This window comes from Bufo gargarizans, chromosome 7, assembly GCF_014858855.1.
Source record: "Bufo gargarizans isolate SCDJY-AF-19 chromosome 7, ASM1485885v1, whole genome shotgun sequence".
Classification (NCBI taxonomy): Eukaryota; Metazoa; Chordata; class Amphibia; order Anura; family Bufonidae; genus Bufo; species Bufo gargarizans.
In genome coordinates this window covers 77,566,094-77,591,195 of record NC_058086.1, presented here as the reverse complement: position 1 = coordinate 77,591,195, position 25,102 = coordinate 77,566,094, and the positions used below count along the sequence as shown (strand labels likewise).

Sequence of the window (25,102 nt, the reverse complement as noted above, 5' to 3'; positions counted from 1 at the left end):
CGCAGTCCGTTATTTGCTGATTAGCGTATTGCTAATCAGCATTTGTACTTTTATAGTATCTGAAAGTGATCAAAACTGATCACGGTCAGATCTATAATTGTATTAGTGTCACTTTAGTTCTCCCTCCACCCAAAACGCAGTGTTTGCCCGATCAGGCCTGATCGGTCTCCCACACGTGCGTTCGCCCACGCCCGCCCCACCGCAGTGACCCCCAAAAAAGTTTTTTTGGATCGCTGCACATTCACTTTACACGCACTGCGGCGATAAAAAAAATCAGTTTCTATATTTTTTCTTAACCGCAGCGGCCTCCGGTACTTCGCTAGCCTCCCATTTGTAAGACAGGCTTGCTTTTATTTTCTTGGGTAGTCTCAGGGAATACCCCTAAATTTAGTTGCCCACATGTCAAACAGGGGGTATTCTTCTGAAGAGGCCTACAGGCTTCTGACCCAGTCGGATGAGGAGTGGGAACCCTCATCTGATGAATCTAGCGGGTCAGAATACGAACCTGTAGAAAGCAGTGGCTCTCTGACCCAAAGTTCGGACGAGGAGGCTGAGGTCCCTGATAGCACCAGGCGTACCCGGCCCCATGTCGCTAGACCGCAGGTTGCGCAGGATCCGCTTCAAGAGCAGCAAAACTGGACCTAGTACCAGCACTGCCGTAGAACATGGTGAAGTAGCGAGCACCAGAAGGGCAGTTGAAGCTGGTACGGTGGCACGTGCAGTAGTGACCCCGTCGCAGCCACCGCAAAGACGTGCCCGTAGAGCCCCTAGAATCCCAGAGGTGCTGGCAAACCCTGATTGGCAGTCCCCAACTTCAGCCGCACCTGTAGTTCCCCCTTTCACCGCCCAGTCTGGAGTTCGGGTTGAGACAGCTCAGATCGGTTCGGCCCTGGGATTTTTTGAGCTGTTCTTGACTGCGGAGCTCTTAGACTTAGTTGTGGCAGAGACAAACCGGTATGCCACACAATTTATAACCGCTAACCCGGGAAGCTTTTATGCCCAGCCTTTCCGGTGGAAACCAGTCCAAGTTTCTGAAATTAAAACTTTTCTGGGCCTCCTCCTCAACATGGGTCTAACTAAAAAGCATGAATTGCGGTCGTATTGGTCCACGAACCCAATTCATCACATGTCCATGTTCTCTGCTGCTATGTCCAGGACACGATTTGAGACCATACTGCGTTTCCTGCACTTTAGTGATAACAGCACCTCCCGTCCCAGAGGCCAAGCTGCTTTTGACCGGCTCCACAAAATTCGGCCCCTCATAGACCATTTCAACCTGAAATTTGCAGATATGTATACCCCAGAGCAAAACATCTGCGTAGACGAGTCCCTTATACATTTTACCGGGCGCCTTGGCTTCAAACAATACATCCCAAGCAAGCGCGCCCGGTATGGGGTCAAATTGTATAAGCTCTGTGAAAGGGCCACAGGCTATACACACAAATTTCGTGTCTATGAGGGAAAAGATCAGACCCTGGAGCCGGTCGGTTGCCCTGACTACCTGGGGAGCAGTGGGAAGATAGTCTGGGACTTGGTGTCACCCTTATTCGGCAAGGGGTACCATCTTTATGTGGGCTTCCCCCAATGGCTCGTTACCACCCGTCTTGCAAGGGGGCAGAGGGCCGCACTGTGTAACGAAGAACTGCTCGCGGTGAAATGGAGAGACAAGCGTGACGTTTACATGCTCTCCTCCATTCACGCAGACACGACAATCCAAATTGAGCGAGCAACCCGTGTCATTGAAAAGCCCCTCTCAGTCCACGACTATAACCTTCACATGGGAGGGGTGGACTTCAATGACCAGATGTTGTCTCCGTATTTAGTTTCCCGCAGAACCAGACGCTGGTATAAGAAGGTGTCTGTATATTTAATTCAATTGGCACTGTATAATAGTTTTGTTCTCTACAGTAAGGCTGGGAGAACTGGATCCTTCCTCAAATTTCAGGAAGAGATCATCGAGAACCTCCTGTACCCAGGAGGTTCCGTGGCCCCATCCACCAGTGTAGTTAGCCGTCTACACGAGCGACATTTCCCCAATGTCGATGCTGGTACCTCAACCCACCCGTCACCCCGAAAAAGATGTCGTGTCTGTAGCAGGAGTGGAATAAGGCGTGACACCCGCTATTTCTGTCCTGACTGTCCTGACCACCCTGCCCTATGCTTAGGGGAGTGTTTCCGGAAGTACCACACACATGTACACCTAGCATAGGGATCATCTCACCAGGACAGGCACACAGGGCTATTAGGGCCCATTCACTCACTGCTGCTGCAAACGTCACCCTTCACCTGGGACAAATAGCATAACGCACTTCGCCACATCTTTGGGCGATTTGCGCTTTGCACATTGACCCATGGGGAAGGAGAGGTTTGTTCTATAAAGGTAAAAAAAAAAAAAAAAAAAAAAAAAAAAAAAAAAAAAACACCAGTAAGCAAACACGTTAATGTTTAGTTCAAAAAGTTAAAGTTTACATGTTCTGTTCCAAAGTTAATAAAATTATTGCGTTGTGGCCTGGTTTTTTTTTTTTTTCTTTTTTTACCTTCCAGGTGGACCAACCGATCGACTAGCTGCAGCACCGATGTGCATTCTGACAGAAGCATTGCACTGCTGTCAGATTACACGCAAGTCGGTGTATGCGGCGCTGCAAGACGAGATTTCTACTCTGCAGTAACAGATACGTTTGCCGATGCATACGAGCTGAGGAGGAGGCGGCGTTCCTATGCTTTGGCAAACACTTTGTATATAAAAAATAAAAATAAAAAATCCCGGCAATGATTTATTCATCCACATCGATTGATGTGAATGGAGAAATCTGGTTTGCCAGGGCATACGAGTATGGATGTTGGGCGGAGCTTATGTCCTGGCAGACGCCTTTCCCCTCCTTTTTTTTTTTTTTTTTGGCAGAGATTTTTTCATCCACATTGATCGATGCGAATGAAGAAATCTGTGCCGTTCATTTTTTTCTTTCAGCTCAGAGGCTGAACGGAAAAAAAAATCTCATTACCTGTATGCTCAATATAAGGAGAATAGCAGAAACTCCTAATGCTGGCCATACATGTAATGATTGCGGAGACCCTCAAATGCCAGGGCAGTACAAACACCCCACAACTGACCCCATTTTGGAAAGAAGACACCCCAAGGTATTTGCTGAGGGGCATATTGAGTCCATCAAAGATTTAAATTTTTGTCCTAAGTTAGCGGAAAGTGAGACTTTGTGAGAAAAAAATAAAAAATAATCAATTTCCGCTAACTTATGCGAAAAAAAAAAACATTTTATGAACTTGCCAGGCCCCTCATTGGATACCTTGAGGTGTCTTCTTTCCAAAGTGGGGTCACATGTGGGGTATTTATACTGCCCTGGCTTTTTAGGGGCCCTAAAGCATGAGAAGAAGTCTGGGATCCAAATGTCTAAAAATGCCCTCCTAAAAGGAATTTGGGCCCCTTTGCGCATCTAGGCTGCAAAAAAGTGTCACACATCTGGTATCGCCGTACTCAGGAGAAGTTGGGGAATGTGTTTTGGGGTGTCATTTTACATATACCCATGCTGGGTGAGATAAACATCTCGGTCAAATGCCAACTTTGTATAAAAAAAAATGGGAAAAGTTGTCTTTTACCAAGATATTTCTCTCCCCAACTTCTCCTGAGTACGGCTATACCAGATGTGTGACACTTTTTTAATGCCAAGGTGGGCAAAGGGGCACATATTCCAAAGTGCACCTTTCGGATTTCACCGGTCATTTTTTACAGATTTTGATTGCAAAGTACTTCTCACACATTTGGGCCCCTAAATTACCAGGGCAGTATAACTACGCCACAAGTGACCCCATTTTGGAAAGAAGACACCACAAGGTATTCCGTGAGGGGCATGGCGAGTTCCTAGAATTTAATTTTTTTTGTCACAAGTTAGCGGAAAATGATGATTTATTTATTTATTTATTTTTTTCCTTACAAAGTCTCATATTCCACTAACTTGCGACAAAAAATAAAAAATTCTAGGAGCTCGCCATGCCCCTCACGGAATACCTTGGGGTGTCTTCTTTCCAAAATTGGGTCACTTGTGGCGTAGTTATACTGCCCTGGCAATTTAGGGGCTTAAATGTGTGAGAAGTACTTTGCAATCAAAATCTGTAAAAAATGACCAGCGAAATCTGAAAGGTGCACTTTGGAATATGTGCCCCTTTGCCCACCTTGGCTGCAAAAAAGTGTGACACATCTGGTATCGCCGTACTCAGGAGAAGTTGGGGAATGTGTTTTGGGGTGTCATTTTACATATACCCATGCTGGGTGAGAGAAATATCTTGGCAAAAGACAACTTTGCCATTTTTGTTTTATACAAAAATGGCATTTGACCAAGATATTTATCTCACTCAGCATGGGTATATGTAAAATGACACCCCAAAACACATTCCCCAGCTTCTCCTGAGTACGGCGATAGCAGATGTGTGACACTTTTGCGCATCTAGGCTGCAAAAGTGCCCAAAGTCCTTTTAGGAGGGCATTTTTAGACATTTGGATACCAGACTTCTTCTCACGCTTTAGGGCCCCTAAAAAGCCAGGGCAGTATACATACCCCACATGTGACCCCACTTTGGAAAGAAGACACACCAAAGTATTCAATGAGGGGCATGGCGAGTTCATAGAAATGTATTTTTTTGGCATAAGTTAGCGGAAATTGTTTTTTTTTTTTTTTTTTCTCACAAAGTCTCACTTTCCGCTAACTTAGGACAAAAATTTAAATCTTTCATGGACTCAATATGCCCCTCAGCGAATACCTTGGGGTGTCTTCTTTCCAAAATGGGGTCAGTTGTGGGGTGTTTGTACTGCCCTGGCATTTGAGGGTCTCCGCAATCATTACATGTATGGCCAGCATTAGGAGTTTCTGCTATTCTCCTTATATTGAGCATACAGGTAATGAGATTTTTTTTCCGTTCAGCCTCTGGGCTGAAAGAAAAAAATGAACGGCACAGATTTCTTCATTCGCATCGATCAATGTGGATGAAAAAATCTCTGCCCAAAAAAAAAAAAAAGGAGGGGAAAGGCGTCTGCCAGGACATAGGAGCTCTGCCCAACATCCATACCCACTTAGCTCGTATGCCCTGGCAAACCAGATTTCTCCATTCACATCAATCGATGTGGATGAATAAATCATTGCCGGGATTTTTTATTTTTATTTTTTTATATACAAAGTGTTTGCCAAAGCATAGGAACGCCGCCTCCTCCTCAGCTCGTATGCATCGGCAAACGTATCTGTTACTGCAGAGTAGAAATCTCGTCTTGCAGCGCCGCATACACCGACTTGCGTGTAATCTGACAGCAGCGCAATGCTTCTGTCATAATGCACATCAGTGCTGCAGCTAGTAGATCGGTTGGTCCACCTGGAAGGTAAAAAAATAAAAAATAAAACCAGGCCACAACGCAATAATTTTATTAACTTTGGAACAGAATACATAGGGCCAGATTTATCACGACTGACAGCTCACTCCACTTTCACATATGGCTAAAGTCAGTTTTAGCCAAGTCAGATTTATGATCGCCCCTTTAAGACTGTAATAAATGTGGTTTGACGGTAGCAGTTTATCCGTCAGTAAGCAGCTTTTCAAAAGTCGCACGTTTTTATGAAAAAGTCGCATGTTCTATTAAAAAGTCTCATAAGATAAGCATGGTCCTCACTGGAGTAAAGTTGCGACTTTTTTGCGACTTTTTAAAAAAGTCCCAACAGTAAATCTGTCTAGAGATTCATTTACATACGAAAACACGCCCACTTTCAGAAAACTGGCGAGCATAGTGCAGAGCAGAAAAAAGTCGCAAATTTGTGCGCAGTTTTAGCCTTTGGGACTTTTTTGCGACTTTTCCACTCCACAAAAGTGACTTTGCCTAATGATATATCTGGCCCATAAACTTTAACTTTTTGAACTAAACATTAACCTGTTTGCTTACTGGCGTTTTTTTTTTTTTTTTACCTTTATAGAACAAACCTCTCCTTCCCCATGGGTCAATGTGCAAAGCGCAAATCGCCCAAAGATGTGGCGAAGTGCGTTATGCACTTTGTCCCATGTGAAAGGAGACGTTTGCAGCAGCTGTGAGTGAATGGGCCCTAATAGCCCTGTGTGCCTGTCCTGGTGAGATGATCCCTATGCTAATAGTGTACCTGTGAGTGGTACTTCCGGAAACACTCTCCAAAGCATAGGGCAGGGTGGTCAGGACAGTCAGGACAGAAATAGCGGGTGTCACGCCTTATTCCACTCCTGCTACAGACACAACATTTTTTTCGGGGTGGCGGTCGGTTTGAGGTACCAGGAACGACACTGGGGAAATGTCGCTCGTGTAGACGGTTAACTACACCGATGGATGGGGCCACGGAACCTCCTGGGTACAGGAGGTTCGCGATGATCTCTTCCTGAAATTTGAGGAAGGATCCAGTTCTCCCAGCCTTACTGTAGAGAACAAAACTATTGTACAGAGTCAATTGAATTAAATACATAGACACCTTCTTATACCAGCGTCTGGTTCTGCGAGACACTAAATACGGAGCCAACATCTGGTCATTGAAGTCCACCCCTCCCATGTGAAGGTTATAGTCGTGGACTGAGAGGGGCTTTTCAATGACACGGGTTGCTCGCTCAATTTGGATTGTCGTGTCTGCGTGAATGGAGGAGAGCATGTAAACGTCATGCTTGTCTCTCCATTTCACCGCGAGCAGTTCTTCGTTACACAGTGCGGCCCTCTGCCCCCTTGCAAGACAGGTGGTAACGAGCCGTTGGGGGAGGCCCGCGTGACTAGTTCGCGCGGTACCACAGGCGCCAATCCGTTCTAGAAACAAATGCCTAAAGAGGGCCACACTTGTGTAAAAATTGTCCACATAAAGATGGTACCCCTTGCCGAATAAGGGTGACACCAAGTCCCAAACTGTCTTCCCACTGCTCCCCAGATAGTCAGGGCAACCGACCGGCTCCAGGGTCTGAGCTTTTCCCTCATAGATCCGAAATTTGTGGGTATAGCCTGTGGCCCTTTCACAGAGCTTATACAATTTGACCCCATACCGGGCGCGCTTGCTTGGGATGTATTGTTTGAAGCCAAGGCGCCCGGTAAAAAGTATCAGGGACTCGTCTACGCAGATGTTTTGCTCAGGGGTATACAAATCTGCAAATTTCAGGTTGAAATGATCTATGAGGGCCCAAATTTTGTGGAGGCGGTCAAAAGCAGGGTGGCCTCTGGGACGGGAGGTGCTGTTATCACTAAAGTGCAGGAAACGCAGGATGGTCTCAAATCGTGTCCTGGACATAGCAGCAGAGAACATGGGCATGTGATGAATTGGGTTCGTGGACCAATATGACCGCAATTCATGCTTTTTAGTTAGACCCATGTTGAGGAGGAGGCCCAGAAAAGTTTTAATTTCGGAAACTTGGACTGGTTTCCACCGGAAAGACTAGGCATAAGAGCTTCCCGGGTTGGCGGATATAAATTGTGTGGCATACCAATTTGTTTCGGCCACGACTAAGTCCAAGAGCTCCGCAGTCAAGAACAGCTCAAAAAATCCCAGGGCCGAACCGATCTGAGCTGTCTCAACCCGAACTCCAGACTGGGCAGTGAAAGGGAAAACTACAGGTGCGGCTGAAGTTGGGGACTGCCAATCAGGGTTTGCCAGCACCTCAGGGATTCTAGGGGCTCTACGGGCACGTCTTTGCGGTGGCTGCGACGGGGTCACTACTGCTCGTGCCACCGTACCAGCTTCAACTGCCCTTCTGGTGCTCGCCACTTCACCAGGTTGTACGGCAGTGCTGGTACTAGGTCCAGGAAGGGCTGGGCTGCTGGTGTATGCCTCACCACGTAATCCGACAGCACCAGCCCCACTCTGCTGCTCTTGAAGCGGATCCTGCGCAGCCTGCGGTCTAGCGACACGGGGCCGGGTACGCCTGGTGCTATCAGGGACCTCAGCCTCCTCGTCCGAACTTTGGGTCAGAGAGCCACTGCTTTCTACAGCTTCGTATTCTGACCCGCTAGATTCGTCAGATGAGGGTTCCCATTCCTCATCCGACTGGGTCAGAAGCCTGTAGGCCTCTTCAGAAGAATACCCCCTGTTTGACATTTGGGCAACTAAATTTAGGGGTATTCCCTGAGACTACCCAAGAAAAAAAAAGCAAGCCTGTCTTACAAAGGGGAGGCTAGCGAAGTACCGGAGGCCGCTGCGGTTGATAAAAAATATCAAAACAGATTTTTTTATCGCCGCAGTGCGTGTAAAGTGAATGTGCAGTGATCAAAAAAAAAATAATTTTTTTGTCACTGCGGTGGGGCGGGCGTGGGCGAATGCACGTGTGGGCGACCGATCAGGCCTGATCGGGCAGACACTGCGTTTTGGGTGGAGGGCGAACTAAAGTGACACTAATACAATTATAGATCTGACCGTGATCAGTTTTGATCACTTTCAGATACTATAAAAGTACAAATGCTGATTAGCGATACGCTAATCAGCGAATAACGGACTGCGGTGCGGTGGGCTGGGCGCTAACTGATCGCTAAACTACCTAACCAAGGGGCCTAAACTATACCAAAAACCTAACGGTCAATACCAGTGAAAAAAAAAAAAAGTGACAGTTTGCACTGATCACTTTTTTCCTTTTCACTAGTGATTGACAGGGGCAAGAAGGGGTGATCAAAGGGTTAATTGGGTGCTGGGAGGTGATCTGGGGGCTAAGTGTGGTGTAGTGGGTACTCACAGTGATGTGTGCTCCTCTGCTGGAACCAACCGACCAAAAGAAGGAGCAGAGGAGCACAGCAGCCATATAACCCCATCATATTTACTAATATGATGGGTTATGTGGCTTCTGATTGTTTTTTTTTTGAAAATCATCAACCTGCCAGCCAATGATCGTGGCCGGCAGGTTGATGACGAACTTCTTATTTGAATTTTGCCGGCCCGCGATGCGCATGCGTGGGCCGGCTTCCCCGGAAATCTCGCGTCTCGCGAGAGGACGCACCGGCGCGTCCAGCCAGAGCAGCACGACCGCCGAGAAGACGCAATCCTGCGTACGGCGGTCGTGAGCCGGTTAAGCGATTGCGCAAAAATTTGCGACTTTTTCACTCCATTATTCTGACTTGAGCTAATGATAAATCTGGCCCTTTGTCTTCTTGGGATACACTCTTTTCTTTAGAACTTATGTTTGCAAAGTCGGATTCAAGGATCTTGATTACTTTTGCTGGACTTACAGTTGGTAATTCTTGTACAGATATTCGATAACACAATCCTGTCACCTGTGTTGAGATTGCGATCGGCTTTTTTCCTCCAACAACACCCCACCCATCCAAGATCAGTTTGAACAGCGTAGGGTTCACCCTTTCCTCCTGTGATTACCGTTCGTGGTACCAAGGCTTCAGGACAATCATAACCTATCAATAGTCCAACACCAAACTCCTTCAGCAGAGACATTTCATGAGATGACAGATAGGTGCTCCCATTCATTGGCTATTTCACATGTAGGTATGCGATCTCGATCTAGAGGTATATTGTCTTTTGTATAAGCTGGAGGTAGATCCAATGTGCAGTTTAAATGAAGTCTTAACTCTCAGTCCTTTGACTGTTCACTAATGTATCTCTCCATGTCATTGTGGTGAGTTTGAGCGTCACCGATTCTGTAGCCACTTGTAATTTCTTGTAGATTTCTTGATCAATGAAGGTGACGTCACTCTGGGCATCCAGTAGCGCATAGGCGTATACATTCTTGTTCCTCCTTTTAGGATTTGAACTGCACAATAGTACAACCATTGATGTGCCATTGCTTTCTCCTTCTCTTACTCTGCAAGAGAATACCAATACTTTCTTTCCTTTCTCAGTATCTTTAGGTATTGAGGCTTTATCTTTCTTTGGACGTTCTTCATGTAGTGGTGTAGGATGGTGTCCTTTGCAAACGCTGCATGTGGCCTTTTTCTTAAACTTCTTAGTAACATGGCCTTTTCTTAGGCATCCGAAACACAGTTGGTTATCCAGCACAATTTTTTTTAATTTTGTTCTGGGGAATTCTCCTTTAATTGTTGGCACTTATGTATGGAGTTCTCTATCCACAGAACATACACTTGAAGGTAGTCTGAAGATTTGTCGGTTCTGTCTCTCTACTGATCCCAGTAGTGACTTTGAACTTGCTTTCATAGGTATCTGGACCTTTAACTGCTGTGTTGGTTGCAAAGCTAGTTGCTCCAACACGTCTTATCTCTCTTGCAGGCCTTTCTTCTAAGGATTTTAAGACGTAAGATGATGTTACTTGCTATCCGTGCTTTCTTATTGACAAAGTCAGAGAACTCTTTAAAACTTGGGAAGTACTTGACTAGATCTAACTGTTCAGTCACATAGCAAATCCATCTATTAGTCACTTCTTCAGGTAGCTTAGTTAGCATCCTGTGGTTTTCTAGCTAGTCGTTCAGTACTTCCAGTCCTTGAACATGTGGGATGGCATTGCTGCATGCTTGCAAGAAGTTGTCGTGCTCTTGGAGTCTGAAGTGTTCTTTAGGACCTATTTTAGGCCAGTTATTCAATTTCTCTCTAAAAGCTCTTTGCACTAAGAAAGGATGAGCATATCTTGCATTAAATTTTCCCCAAGCTTGCTTGTAGGCTTCTTCTTCTTTTCTATAGAAGTTACCTTCAAGAACTTTCGTTGCTTCCCCACCAACATATCTTTGAAGGTAGAATAACTTGTCGATTGGACCGACTTGCCTTCCACTCTATGAACTTCAGTACGTCTCCTGAAAACAGTGGGTTCCAGCACGGGAAGTCTAGCTCGGACTGTTCTCTTTTGTCCTGTTGGGACAATAGTTGCAACACTCTCCTGAGCATTGCCGTTACATCTAGGAATAGAATCATCCAGTTCTATTTTCTCTCTTTATTCTTAATAAGGTGAGTCCTTTTCTTTATTTTTTCTGGTAGAGATAGAGGATAAATTCACACACCTTTTTTCTAACACTGGACTAGGCCTCTCTGTTTTTCTGAGCAGGGATGGAAGTATAATAACTTATTCTCTCAATAAATGCTGGAGATTCCCTTCCATTCTTATGGGCTTAAGTAGGAAAGTAGGAGTCTGCTTCTTCACTTAGAACAGATTTGAACCTATGACTAGGATTCAAATCCTCTTCGTGTACTTCGAGTCTGGCTTCTATGATCTTAACTTCTTTTTGCCTTTCCAGACTTCATCTATTGGCGCTGTGCCTCGATTTCAGCTTCCATTTGATGGCGTTGTGCATCTATATCAGCTTCTATTTGATGGCATTGTGCATCCTTTTCAGCTTTCCTTTTTAGCGATCAGTTGGCGCTGCGCCTCGATAGCAGCTTCCATTTCAATTTCTGCTCTCTTGAAAGCAAGTTGTTCAGCTAATTCCTTTCTTTTGGCTAAAGTATTTGAGGACTCCGATATATGGGTGGCACTTCTACTAGCGAAAGAAGTCACACTTGAGATTGTGGTTCCCCCTAAGGACCTAGCATAGTAACATAGTACATAAGGCTGAAAAAATACATTTGTCCATCCAGTTGGGCCTGTCATCCTGCAAGTTGATCCAGAGGAAGGCAAAAAAAAAAACTGAGATAGAAGCCAATTTTCCTCACTTTAGTCTCTCATAAAAAGCTTGTTCATTCAACTTCTTGCTTTAACTTCATCATAATTAGCTGCAGATGAAAGTTCACTCATGAGCCTTACTAAATCTTTAGTGACTGAAGTACATGTGCCCATGTTCCTTACAATGACCTGGGAAGGTGTTGTAAGCGACCTCAGGTTGACATGCAGTATGCTGCCATAAGCTCCGATTCAGATTCTTCTACCGTCCCTACCATATCACTCAAGTTCCCTTTCATACTTTTTTGTTGTTGCCCTTAATGTATAATTTCCACTTCTCGTACATTCTGGTGAACTTTTTTCCTTTTGATGCTGCTTCTTGCTCCAAATTTTCCTGCATCTTTGGGGTCGGTTTTCTGGCACGTGATGAATGTCTGCTTGGGCTATATTTGTTTAAGGCAAGACTAATGCTGCATCAGACTCGTCTACCTCAGACAGGTTCCTTTGCTCTTCCCCCTCTGCTCTATCTATTGTCTAACAGTAGCATGGTATTACTAGGCTCAGACATTTTACTTTAAATGCTATAACAATTAATACAAATATTAAGATGCCATTCACTTTAAAGTAAAACAAAGGACAGTTTGTATTACACGGACTCTATAGCATTTAAAGTCTTTATCTGAACACAAAAACGTCTCTTTATGCCAAAGCCTATATGCAATGATAAGTAATCAAAGAAAAGCTCTGAACTTTTTCTGAAGAAAAGGATACTGAGATCTGAAGTTTGCTGGAACAAATGTCTGTCTTAAAGTAGACTTGTCTTTTTCTGATGTGATGCGATGTTCTGCGCTGAGTTGCAATGCTCTGAGCTGAGTTGCGCTGCTTTGTGATGACTTCCGATGTGCTGGCTTGGATGCGCTGTTGCAGGCTTTGGGCCTAGTGGCGGGAACCTAGCCGACTGCAGTATGTGGTCTCTCCATGGATAGCGGTGCAGGCACTCTAGCTCTGGACTTTGGCCTCCCTCCATGCATTTCTTTCTCTCTCTAGGGATCGCAGGAGGGTTGGCCCTCTTTCTCTGACTATCTTGCCTTTGCCGTTCTGCCACTTTAAGAGTTGTCTGCAGTTTGACTAACGAACAAGTTCAATGGCCTTTATGGTAGCTCCGCTGAGGTGTCCGCTTACTCACTCAGGGAACAGTTGCTGCTCAGCGATATATGCTTCTGCTCCACTGCTCTAATTCGCTCTTTACTATGCAAGTTGAGGAGCGCTATCACTTCGCCCTCTGAGGGCAATAGTTCCACTGTGGCAGACGCAGCACTATAAAGTGCCTTTTGCGCTGTGGCTTTAGAAGAATTTTGATATCTCTGAATTTTAGTCTATCCAGACGACTGTCTATTACTCTAATTCCTCTAGCGCCATTCTATGGAAACAGTAGGTTTGAAGAGCATACCAAATGCTTCAAATAACTTCTTTATTAACTTCAACTTTTCTTCATATATAAAACTGCCACCTCCGTACTGTTCAATCTTGTCATTCAACATAAAATGGTGGATATATTTCTCTCTCGAGTATCTGTACTCTCACTTTAAAGGGATTCTGTCACCAGGTTTCACCCTCTCCAGATAAAAATATGGTTATGTTCAGGGAGCTTTAACCATTCCTAATGTGGTCTTATAAATGTAATCTGTAGGCTCATTTTGCTAAAAATACACTATTACTAACCTGTCGGTCATAAAAATAAAGTGCCCAAGAGGATGTCAATGGCTCCAAGCTGCAGTCCTCACCTGCTGCCGTTCGTGCCCAGCTCCGCCTCAATCTTCTGTGACGCCTCCAGCTCTCCCTCTGTGACATGCTGTAAAAGCCTCCTGCTCTCCCTCCCCCCTCCTCCCTCTGTAACATCGCTTTGAAAGCCTCCTGCTCTCCCTCCCCCCTCTGTAACATGCTGTGAAAGCCTCCCTCTTCCCTCTGTAACATTGCAATGTTAGAGCAGCAGGAGGAGGGGGGAGGGAGGGAGAGCAGGAGGCTTTCAAAGCAATGTTACAGAGGGAGGAGGGAGGCTTTCACAGCATGTTACAGAGGAAGAGCTGGAGGCGTCACAGAAGATTATGAGGCGGAGCTGGGCACGAACTGCAGCAGGTGAGGGCTGCAGCTTGGAGCCATTGACATCCTCTTGGGCACTTTATTTTTATGACTGACAGGTTAGTAATAGCGTATTTTTAGCAAAATGAGCCTACAGGTTACATTTATAAGACCACATTAGGAATGGTTAAAGCTCCCTGAACATAACCATATTTTTTATCTGGAGGGGGTGAAACCTGGTGACAGAATCCCTTTAAGTTATTTAAGCACTTTATAATCTCTGAGAGGTATATCTGAGGTCTAACTAATAGTTAACGCTAAATTTAGTTGCAATTTGCAGTATGCAGTTAGCAGTAACTATTTGCAGATTGGTTGAGTATGATCTGGTATGGTATAATTTGGATTGCAGTATGGAATTTGAATGGTTGAAATTGTTATTTGTAGTTTGCAATTGTATGCAATTTGCAATTGTATGCTTGCAATTAGTATTTGGCAATTTGTATGCTGGAAATTCGAATATGCAATTTGAATTTGCAATTGTATGGTTGCAATTGGTGGAACTATAAGTAAACACATATATTAAGTTCAGTATACAGTGCTAAACACAATACTAACAATATGAACATTCTATAACAGTTTTAACTACCTATTTTAGCCTCTTGTTCCCATAAAATTCAGCTACCAGTGGAGTGACTGTCTCTTCGGCTCCTGTCTCTGGTGAATAATGATTCCAGCAGCTCCAGCTAGGGGAATTCCCAGACAGGCTGTGTGTGAGGCTGGTTATGATTGGTGAAAACCCTTGCTGTGTGAGAAGCTGGCTGTGATTGGTCTAGACTTCTGCCCAGCACCAACAGATTAACACTATGCTTTCTGTTGTTTCTGCTGTGTCATTGAGCTTACCTTACATTAAAAAATTCATCTTAAAAGGCATATTATCTTTTTCTGCTTCTGTGATCACAAAATATAACAGTTATATGACATTCAAAACATGATGTCACAGTAAATAACTCTGCTTTTGTCTTTAACACAAAAACATAAGAACTGTATTAAAGGTTATTGGTAGGCCCAGCTTTATACACATATAAGCCATATTAGCAACCTAGGATAGGTCTTAGCTGGCCACCTACAGTGCGGAGTCTATTGCGAACACCTTAATATTTTTGTTTAATGCACCTGTTGTCAACACATGCATACGGACCAACTGACCATCAACTAGGTTAACCCCTGCCCCACTCAAACATCTCAATTCTCACAGTTTTGGACTTTAGCCCCACCTTGGCAGACAGGAGAAATCTGATACTACCAGTAAATGGCAAAAGCAAGTTCTCCATCTCCCCACCTACACCACCAAGAGTGAGATGGAAAAACATTTTCTTCTAGTTTTCACCTTGACACAGAACGTAAGGACAAACCTTAACAAAATGTCACCTTTTTCCACAAAAAAAAAAATACATACTCACTTATGACTAGAACTACAAGCAGGCCCAGGGGTAGCCTCTACGAGCTGCATGGGTTCATCACCAGGCATAAACTCAGGAGTCTCTCCACCTAAGGTGTCAGAGGAAGCCGCCACCTTATATGATAGTTTGTCCTGAGAGTGAGGAACCTTTGATCTCTCTCAGGCATCTATCCATACATACGGCAGGGGACATGGCCGCTTCCAGTGACTCAGGATTTTCTTCAAAGGCCAAGGCATCTTTTAGCCTCTCAGACAATCCCTGACAAAATTGACTACGGAGAGCTGGATCATTCCACTCTGTATCCATAGCGCATCTCCTAAATTCAGCAAAAGATCTACGCAGAAAGCTTTCCCTGTCCTAAACCACGTAACTTGATCTCGGCCAGGGAGATCCCACCCGGGTCATCATAGATAAGACCTAGAGCTCTTTAAAATTAATCTACCGACCGGAAGGACTTTGATGCAGTCAGCAGAAAAAAAAAACATGTCTGAGCATCTCATTTAAGCGTGGAAATAATAATACCAACTCTTTGACGCTCATTCTCAGATGAGAGCGGGCGTAACTTAAAGTACAACTTACACGACTATCTGAACTGAATCAAGTTGTAACTATCCCGAAAGTGCAGCGATAGGATCCATAGCCTCACTAATACAGACAAAAAAATTACGATTTGCGGCGGTTGATAAGTTCACGGCACAGTGTGGAAATACACTCCATACTCAACACAGAAGGGAAAAGGCATTAGGCCTGGAACCTAGGGAAAGGGTCACACCTAGTGAGTCCCTACGTTGAGTCCTGACTGCTATCATTATGAACAGACCTTGAAGGTAGGAATGTTCATACACAGGAACCTAAGCCCAATCTCACCCTAACAGGGCCCTGCAGATGGTGTCAGGACACGGATGGCCTATTCCTTCACAGAAAAAAGAAATAGGATACACCCTCAAGCCTAATATCAGGAGGTAGGGTAAAACAAAAAAAAAAGAAGATACACTTAACTTCCAAAAGTATGTGGAACTCAAAGAGAAACAGCACCAGGACTTCCTCAAGGAGCCATCAATTGCATAAAATGATGGGTGAGGCAAGACTAAATAGAGGTAAAGGAATGATCACTTAAAGTACACCCGAGACAAGATGTGTGGTCATCAGAGTGGATAAAAATCAAATGGATTTTGGGGATTTAAATCGTTTTTATATAAAATGATTTTGGAGTAAAATATATTACCATTCAAAGGTTATTCCATCATGAAATAACACCCTGAGGTGTGTTTAAGGGTAATAAATTATGAGTTGTGTATGGCTGTTAACCCTTGATGTGTTGCCCAAAAAATTTAATAAAAAATCAAATCTGCTAAAAAAAATTATGAAATGTTGAAATTTTAATTCCACTTTCCTTTAATTTTCATGGGGCACCTAAAGGGTTAACAGAGTTTGTAAAATCAGTTTTGAATCGCTTGAGGGGTGTAGTTTCTAAAATTGGGTGATTTATGAGTGATTTCCAATATTTAAGCCCCACAAAGTGACTTCATAACTGAACTGGTCCTTAAAAAAATTGGAATTTGGAAATTTTGTTAAAAATTTCAAGATTTGCTTCTAAACTTGCTTCTAAAGCCTTCTAACGTCCCAAAAAAAGTAAAATCTCATTTTCAAAATGATCCAAACATGAAGTAGACATATGGGTAATGTAAAGTAATAACCATTTTTGGAGTTATTACTATTATAAAAGTAGAGAAATTGATTTTTTTTTTTTAAAAATGCATTTATTTTTTTTATAAAATTTTGAAATTTTAGAAGCAAATCTTAACCTTTTAAAAAAAAAAAATCCAAAACCCAATTTTAAGGACCAGTTCAGTTATAAAGTCACTTTGTGGGGCTTGCATCTTAAAAACCACCCACAAAATCACCCCATTTTAGAAACTACACCCCTCAGGTTATTCAAATACGAGTTTACAAACTTTGTTAACACTTTAGGTATTCCACAAGAATTAAAGGACTATGAGAATTTCAAAATTTTACTTTTTTTAGCAGAGGAAATTATAACCCTTTCAGCCCTGGAAGTTTTTTTTTTTTTTTTTCGTTTCGCACTCCCTGCCTTCCCAGAGCCATAACATTATTATTTGTCTTTTCACATAGCCATGAGGGCTTGACTTCTGATGAACAAGTTGTACTTTCCGATGCCACCCTATAATATTGCATATGATGTAGTGTGAAGCGGGAAAAAAATTCCAAATGAGGTGAAATTGCAAAAAAAAAGAAATTCCACCTTTTTTTATATTATTTTTTTTTATTTACGACGTTCGATGTATGATAAAACTGACCGATTACTTTTTTCTTGCGTTTTGATATTTTGATAGTGATAAAAAATAAAAAAGTGAGAATAATTATTTTTTTCGCCATGTTTTGGCCCCTATAACTTTTTCGTCATTATATGTATGGAGCTGTATGGTGTTCTTAAATTTTCATTGATACCATTCTGGGGTTGTATGACTATCACTTTTTATTTAATTCTTTTGTAGAAAATGAAGCAACCAAAAATGGCGAATCTGACATTTGGACGCTTTTTTCCTGGCTATAGCGCACGCAGCGCTCAGGAGAGGGCACCATCTTTAAAGATACGTCCAGCGGCGTACTATTACGGTGCTGGTCAGGAAGAGGTTAATACATTTTTTCGGCAACACATGAAGGATTAGCAACCAAACAGAACTCAAAATCTATTACCCTGAATCTGGAGTTTACAGAAACACTCCATATATGCTCAAAAAATAATGTATGGGCGCACAGCAAGCTTCAGAGTGGAAGGAGTACACTATGGCTTTAGGAGAGCGGTTTTAGCTGGAACGGTAATTGGTAGCTATGTCGCATATAAGGACACCCTGAGGTGGCCCTACAGTACAAACCCCAAAAAAGTGACCCCATTTTGGAAACTACACCCCTCAAAGAAGCTTTCAAAGGTGTGTAGTGAGCACTTTGACCCATCAGGCGTTTCACAGAATTAGGAAACACCCACACCCACATTTTTCACTTTCCCAAAGTGTAACAGGACAAAATGCATACCACATTTTGTTCCCCATTTCCCCACGAATATGGCAACACCCCATATGTGATAAAAAAAATATAATGTATGGGCGCACAGCAAGGCTCTAGAGTCAAACAGCAAAATATTGATTTTGCTGACCTGAATTAGCAAGTAAAATCAATGTCAGCCATGTCGCATTTAAAAGATTCCTGAAGTCCCCAGAGAATAAAAACTCCAAGAAGTGACCATTTTGGAAAGAGCACCCCTGTATGAAAATTTTAAGTGGTGGAAAGGGCACTTTTGACCTAACAGGTGTTTCACAGAAATGAATATGTAATGGTTGGTAAAAAAGTGGATCTGTAAACTATACAGAATAAAGAAGAGATATAAGTTGGTAAAACTACAGGGTACATCATGGATGAAATCAAATTAATACTCCATAGATGAGTGGTAGATTTTAGAACTCTCCTGCATGCACAGGCCAGGTTTTTCAGGGCTGGTTTTGCATATTTTTTGGGTCCTTCCCTTCCTTGCTGTCTGGGGGACTTAACCTGGAAAATGTTGCTCTGGTACAAGACGGGCACCATGACTTCCTGGAGTACTGGGATCCTCCCCATTCTGGGTTTGAAAAATTAGGGTCTTGATAACCACCTCTTAGAAATGAAGGAAAGTTCCTGTGTGGCCTGAAGATTTAAATGGCAATGTGCAATGCATATGTGCTATTTGTACAATGTGTACAGCCAGCATTTTGTACCACACTTTAGTTTTTTGGGTGGCACTATAGGGCTTCAGAAGTTGATCTGAAAGATCCGCAACTCCCATGTACCTGTTGTAGTCCAGGATACAAACTGGTTTGGGGGTAGTGGTTGTGGGATGGTGGTCAGTATAAGAACATCCCTCTTGTCCTTTTACTTAACCACCAGCATGTTCTCATGAAGGAGAGTCATACTTTCACCCACTCTCAGTTGTTGCCCTACCAGGGATCTAGGGAGGCCTCTGATTTCTGCGCACTGTGCCGCAAGCCACAGTACCTCTGGCAGTTAGGGACACAAATAGGGGTATGCTGGTATCCAGCAATAGGTGCAGTAAGTCCCACACTAACGCCTGGGATGGGTGGGAATTCTGTGGTTCTATCCGGGAATCTTTCCCTTCATAAATGCGGAACTTGTGGGTGTACCCGCAGCTACTCTCACAAAGTTTGTATATCTTTATGCCATACCTTGCCCGTTTGCTAGACAGGTACTGGCGGAATCTAATCCTCCCTTTGAAAAGTAATAGGGACTCATCTACACTGATATTTTTATCTGGGTTGTACACCTCAGCAAACTTTGTGTTAAAGTGGTCAATGACAGGCCTAACCTTTAACAGACGGTCAAATTTGGGTCGTTTTAGGATGGGCACTGTGCATTGTCATTGTAGTGTAGGAATTTCCTAAATGACTCAAATAGCTTCCGGGTTATGGTCTTACTGTAAATTTGAGTCTGGTATAAAATGTCCAAACTCCAATATTGTCTAACGTTTGGCCTCTTTACAACGCCCATATGCAGCACGAGTCCCCAAAACGTAATCTCTGCTGCACTTACCAGGGTCCAACCTAGGTGTCTAGCGTATGCCGATGTAGGGTTCTGATCAATAAATTGTTGGGCGTATAAATTGGTTTGGGCCACCATTAAATTTACAAAATCTTCAGAGAAGAAAATTTAGAAAAATAATCTAATTGAGTGAAGCCCACGGAGCTGCCCTCAAAATCCGGAATTTGGGGCTGATAAATGTCAGGGGGTAGGGTCCATAAGGGTTCACTCTGGGGGACTGCCTCCGTTGCTAATCTGGGGCGCCTTCTAGATGGTCCCTCATCAACGGATGATGATGTTGATGATGGGGTAGAGGAGTAGAGGAAAGTGGCATCCACTACTCTCTCACTGACTCAGTATTGGAGGAAAGCATGGTGTATGCCTCTTCAGCTGGGGGTATACTCGTTGGGTGAAATGTGTAAACCTTTATTTTGTGTGAGGGGTGAGTATGTTGTGTTTTTACACGTGAAGTGGCTTGTAATAAAATTTCAATTAAATTTAGAAGAAAAAAGGGAGAAAAAAAAATGTGAAAAAAAGTATTTTCTGCAAAAAAAAAAAAAAAAACTTGCAGTGCAAATTGAGAAGACACGATGAGTAATGGATCGATGCTCAGTGGTTACAAAATGCACGTATGCAGATGGTGCATTCGTGCAAAATTGTAAACTGACACTAACTGAAATACATATATATATATATATATATATATATATATATATATACACATATATACGCACACACATATACATATACACACACATCACCAACTGTAAAAAAAAAAAACTAAAAACGTGCAAATGTAAATGAGCACACTACTGAACAGATCGTGCATGCAAAAACTGCACTATAAAAAAGCGCAAAAAATCATCCCCAGGAGTATATCATGCAGGTATGCACTGAACAGCAATTGGCGGTCATAGCTCGCACGCAGAAAAAGTGGTGCAGAGCTGAAATTATACACATTTTTTACAAAAGACTAAAGAAAGCACATGTACCAAATGGCATCCGTGCAAAAAAAAAGGACGGGGAGGCTGGGGGGTTTGGGAAGGGACAGGGACAAGGACTTAGGGTGGTTTAGGGATCTGGAACAGCTGCAAATGAAAAAAATAATAATCAGTGCAGCAATTTCAGATGTTCTTTTTTCTTGCAGCAGGAAAAGTTGAAATCACAGTGGTAGTGCACCACAAGTCGTTGCAAGCCAAGAAGCAGCACAGAGACGCACAGAACCTCTCTGCATGCAGTTACCAGCTAGAATGGCTGGAGCGTTGTTCCAGCCAATCGCAGCGCTGGCAGTGGACGCTAAAAACTGGTGTCCCCTGCCATACCTAAGAGAAAACTTGACTGGATCAGCACCGGGCACCTCCCCCTGATCTACCCCCCGCCCCGCAACTCCATACTGCTTCCGGCGGTGTGATGTGTCGGTCTTCATAGACCAGCCAATCACAGCGTTTTGAGCTGCAGGGGGTGGTGCTTCACCATGCTGCACTTACCTGGCATGGATGCAGTCACTGCCTGCCCTGTGAGAGATCTGAGAAGATCGTATAGACTTGTAGCACGTAAGTCTATATCTGACAGGTCTTTCTGTGTTTCCCTTCTGTTTGTTGTTATGGGCAGGACCCCACCCTCTCTGCTCGATAGCTGTTCAAGAGGCTCTATTTAAGTCCGCCTCTTAATGCTGACTTTGCGGTTGATATTTTCCTTCTGGAGTCTGTGAAGGTTCTCATTTATCCAGGTCATGGTATATATCTGTAAAGAATAAATCAAGGCAACTGGACGTACTGTAGATTTCTTGAAAACGTTTCACTCGTTCTTCCAACGAGTCTTCTCAATTCAAGGATTTAGAAAGCTCGTTGGAAGAACGAGTGAAACGTTTTCAAGAAATCTACAGTACGTCCAGTTGCCTTGATTTATTCTTTACAGATATTTTACTTCTGGAGTTCTATACAGGTTGTTTATAATGCCTCTATTTCCCGCTCGTCTCAAGCTAAGTCCTCCTGTTCTCCCCTTTGTGCGTGTGTAGCTGCTAGGTCTCAGGGAGACACTGGTCCCGTCACGGTGCAAGGTACTAGCTGTCTCATCCCCCACTCCCTAAGTAAGGGTTTGCTTCAGTGTCAGCAGAGCTTAGATTCCAGCGTATGAGTTTGTTGACATCAGGACTTGCTCATACTGAAAGCAGTCAGGGAGAGGCTCAGGGATTGTTAGTTACCATTCCCTCCTCCCTAGCTTTGGGGCATAGTCTGATTACCTGTTGCTGTTTGTTTACTTGGTGTTCCTCTTATCCCCACTTGCCGTGACAAATGTCTGCCAGTAAGAGCAGCCATGGTGCCCCGATTCCCCAGCGATCCTGCCCCAGCACCCAGCGGACCTTGCCCCGTACATGTACGGCGCTAGTCCATAAGTCACGTCCAGCTGCACCGTACCTGTACGGTATGGGTCCTTAAGGGGTGAAGATGAAAAATGGCAGGCTCCTGAAGGGGTTAAATAAATAATACATAATAAACGCCATGTCAAAGAGAAATACACTTCATCAGCACTTTTATAAAAATGGCAAACAAGGGGATTTCCGGTCTCTTACCTGTACTTGCTGTGTACATTAATAAAAAATACAATCATATCAAAACGTGGACGGAGATGATCTCTTTCAAATGCTAAAGGAAGGGATGTTGTCATATGGCTGAAAAACACAAGTAAAATCAAATCAGGATTAAAAACATTAGATAAGTACACAAAAAGGACATATTTAAATCAAGTTTTTATGTTAAACATTTTTCAATTTTTTTAATATTTATGTTTTTCCCCATGTCACTACCTATATTAACCCCTTCAGTACCAAGCCACTTTTCACCTTAAATCCCAGCCTGATTTTTGCAAATCTGACATTCGTCGCTTTTTGTGGTAATAACTTTGGAAAGCTTTTTCTTATCCAAACCATTCTGACAATGTTTTCTCATGACACTCTGTACTTCTTGTTAGTGATAAATTTCAGTCAATATGTTTTACCTTTATTTAAAAATCCAAAAATTAGAGAAAATGTAGAAAAATTCTAAATTTTTTTAATATGAATTTCTCAACTTTTATGGCAGATAGTGATACCTACCAAAATGGTTATTACTTACATTTTCGATATGTCTACCTTATGTTGGCACCATTTTAGAAATGTCATTTAATTATTTTTTTAGGACATTAGAAGGCTTAGAATTTTTAGAAGCAATTTCTCTAGTTTTCAAGAAAATTTCCAAAACAATATTTTAAGTACCAATTCAGTTATAAAGTGAGTTTGAGGGGCTTACTAATAGAAACCACCCTAAAATAACCCAATTTTTAAGACAACACCCCTAAAATTATTCAAAGTGATGTTACAAACTTTGTTAAATCTTAAGGTGTTCTATAAGGATTAAAGGAAAATGGAGGTGAAATTTCTAATTTAAATTTTTTGTAGATTAAGATATTTTCTTGCAATACAGCAAGGGTTAACAGCAAATTAACCTCAATATACATTATCCTGTTTCTGACATTTCCCAAAAAAAAAAACAACATATGTGGTAGCAAACTGCTGTTGGGGCACATGGCAGTAGTCAGAAGGAAAGGAGCGCCATATGATTTTGCTAGAATGGCTTTTGGGCGCCATTTTGTATTTGCTGAGACCTTGACAAAGCCCTACAGTGGAAACCTTCAAAGAGTGACCCCATTTTGGAAATAATACTCTGAAAGAATATATTAAGTGGTGTACTTAGTACATTGAAATCATAAGCATTTTATGGAATTTGGAAACACTTGGCTGTGAAAATGAAAAGCTTCATTTCTTCCAATAAAATGTTATTTTAGCCCCAATGCTTTCATTTTCACAAGGGATAACAGGAGAAAAAGCACCCCATAATTTGTCACCTATTTTCTCCTGAATACGGCAACACTCCATATGTGGTAGTAAACTGCCGTTGGGCAGGATGCAAAGGAAGGAGCACCACCACATGGCTTTTGCAGCACAGATTTTGAAGGATTGGTTTACGGGTGCCATTATATATTTATATTTTTTTAGCGATTGTGCCATGTGGGGGCTTATTTTTTTGGGGGGGAAGAGGTGACGTTTTCATTGGTACCATTTTGGGGTATTTACAGTGCTGCCCATAATTATTCATACCCCTGGCAAATTTTGACTTAAAGTTACTTTTATTCAACCAGCAAGTAATTTTTTGACAGGAAATGACATAGGTGTCTTCCAAAAGATAATAAAACAATGTTCAAGGGGCATTATTGGGAAAAAAAAAAAAAAATTTCTCAGCTTTTATTTACATTTGAGCAAAAAGTGTCCAGTCCAAAATTATTATGCCCTTCTCAATAATCAATAGAAAAGCCTTTATTGGCTATTACAGCAAACACTTCCTATAATTGCAGACCAGCTTTTTTCATTTCTCCACAGGTATTTTTGCTCATTCATTTTTAGCAATGAGGTCCAAATCTTTCAGGTTGGAGGGACTTCTTGCTATCACCCTGATCTTTAGCTCCCTCCACAGATTCTCAATTCGATTCAAGTCTGGAGTCTGGCTGGGCCACTCCAAAACGTTAATGTTGTTGCCTGCTAACCATTTCTTCACCACTTTTGCTGTGTGTTTTGGGTCATTGTCATGCTGAAATGTCTACTGGTGCCCAAGGCCAAGTTTCTCTGCAGACTGCCTGAGGTTGTCGTTGAGAATCCTCATGTATTGCTCTTTTTTCATGGTGCTGTTTACTGTGATTAGGTTCCCTGGTCCATTGGCTGAACCCCCCCAAAGCATTAGGTTCCCACCACTATGTTTGACAGTGGGGATAGTGTTCTTTGGGTTGAAGGCTTCTCCTTTTATACGTCAAATGAAGGAAAGGAGTATTACACTCACCAGTAATCTGGTTTCCTGGAAGTCACCATGACACCAGGTCCTGAGATTGTGTTTTTCCTGTCCAATCAGAAGGAAGTCAGAGGTTAAAAACCCCACCCCCTCCCTACATCGCCAGTGTATTTTAACGAAGAACCCCAGGTTGAAAGGATAATAGATAATAGCAGAAAAAAAGGGTGGGATGTATGTGGTGTCATGGAGACTTCCAGGAAACCGGATTACCGGTGAGTGTAATACTCTTTTCCCCAGTAGTCTCCATGACACCAAGTCATGAGACGATATCAAAGATACTATTAGGGGGGGACGACAGCAGAAAGGACTTTACGTCCAAATCTTAGATCATCATTGGCAAATATATCTAATCTGTAGTGTTTGGTCGCTGCTCTGCAACGGTCCGATATTGTATATGTTTTTTTGTATAATGCATAATAAAAACGATTTATAATAAAAAAAAATAAAAAAAAAAGAGGCTGAAGCTTTTTCCGCCCAGGAGGCTGCCATGCCTCTTGTTAAATGTGCTTTTAGTGAAGCCGGGGTGTTTTTTCCTTGGACTTTATATGCTTCGGAGATAGCCAGTCTTAT

At 42.8% G+C, this 25,102-nt stretch overlaps 1 protein-coding gene across 1 annotated transcript in view; it reads right to left on the bottom strand.

Annotated features, from left to right (window-relative positions):
- CENPM (centromere protein M) overlaps positions 1-25,102 on the bottom strand; it is a 370,895-nt gene that overhangs the window by 165,948 nt on the left and 179,845 nt on the right. The window contains exon 3 of the mRNA XM_044301494.1: positions 22,228-22,326. Coding sequence (XP_044157429.1) covers positions 22,228-22,326 — 99 coding nt within the window. The remainder of the gene's footprint in view (positions 1-22,227; positions 22,327-25,102) is intronic.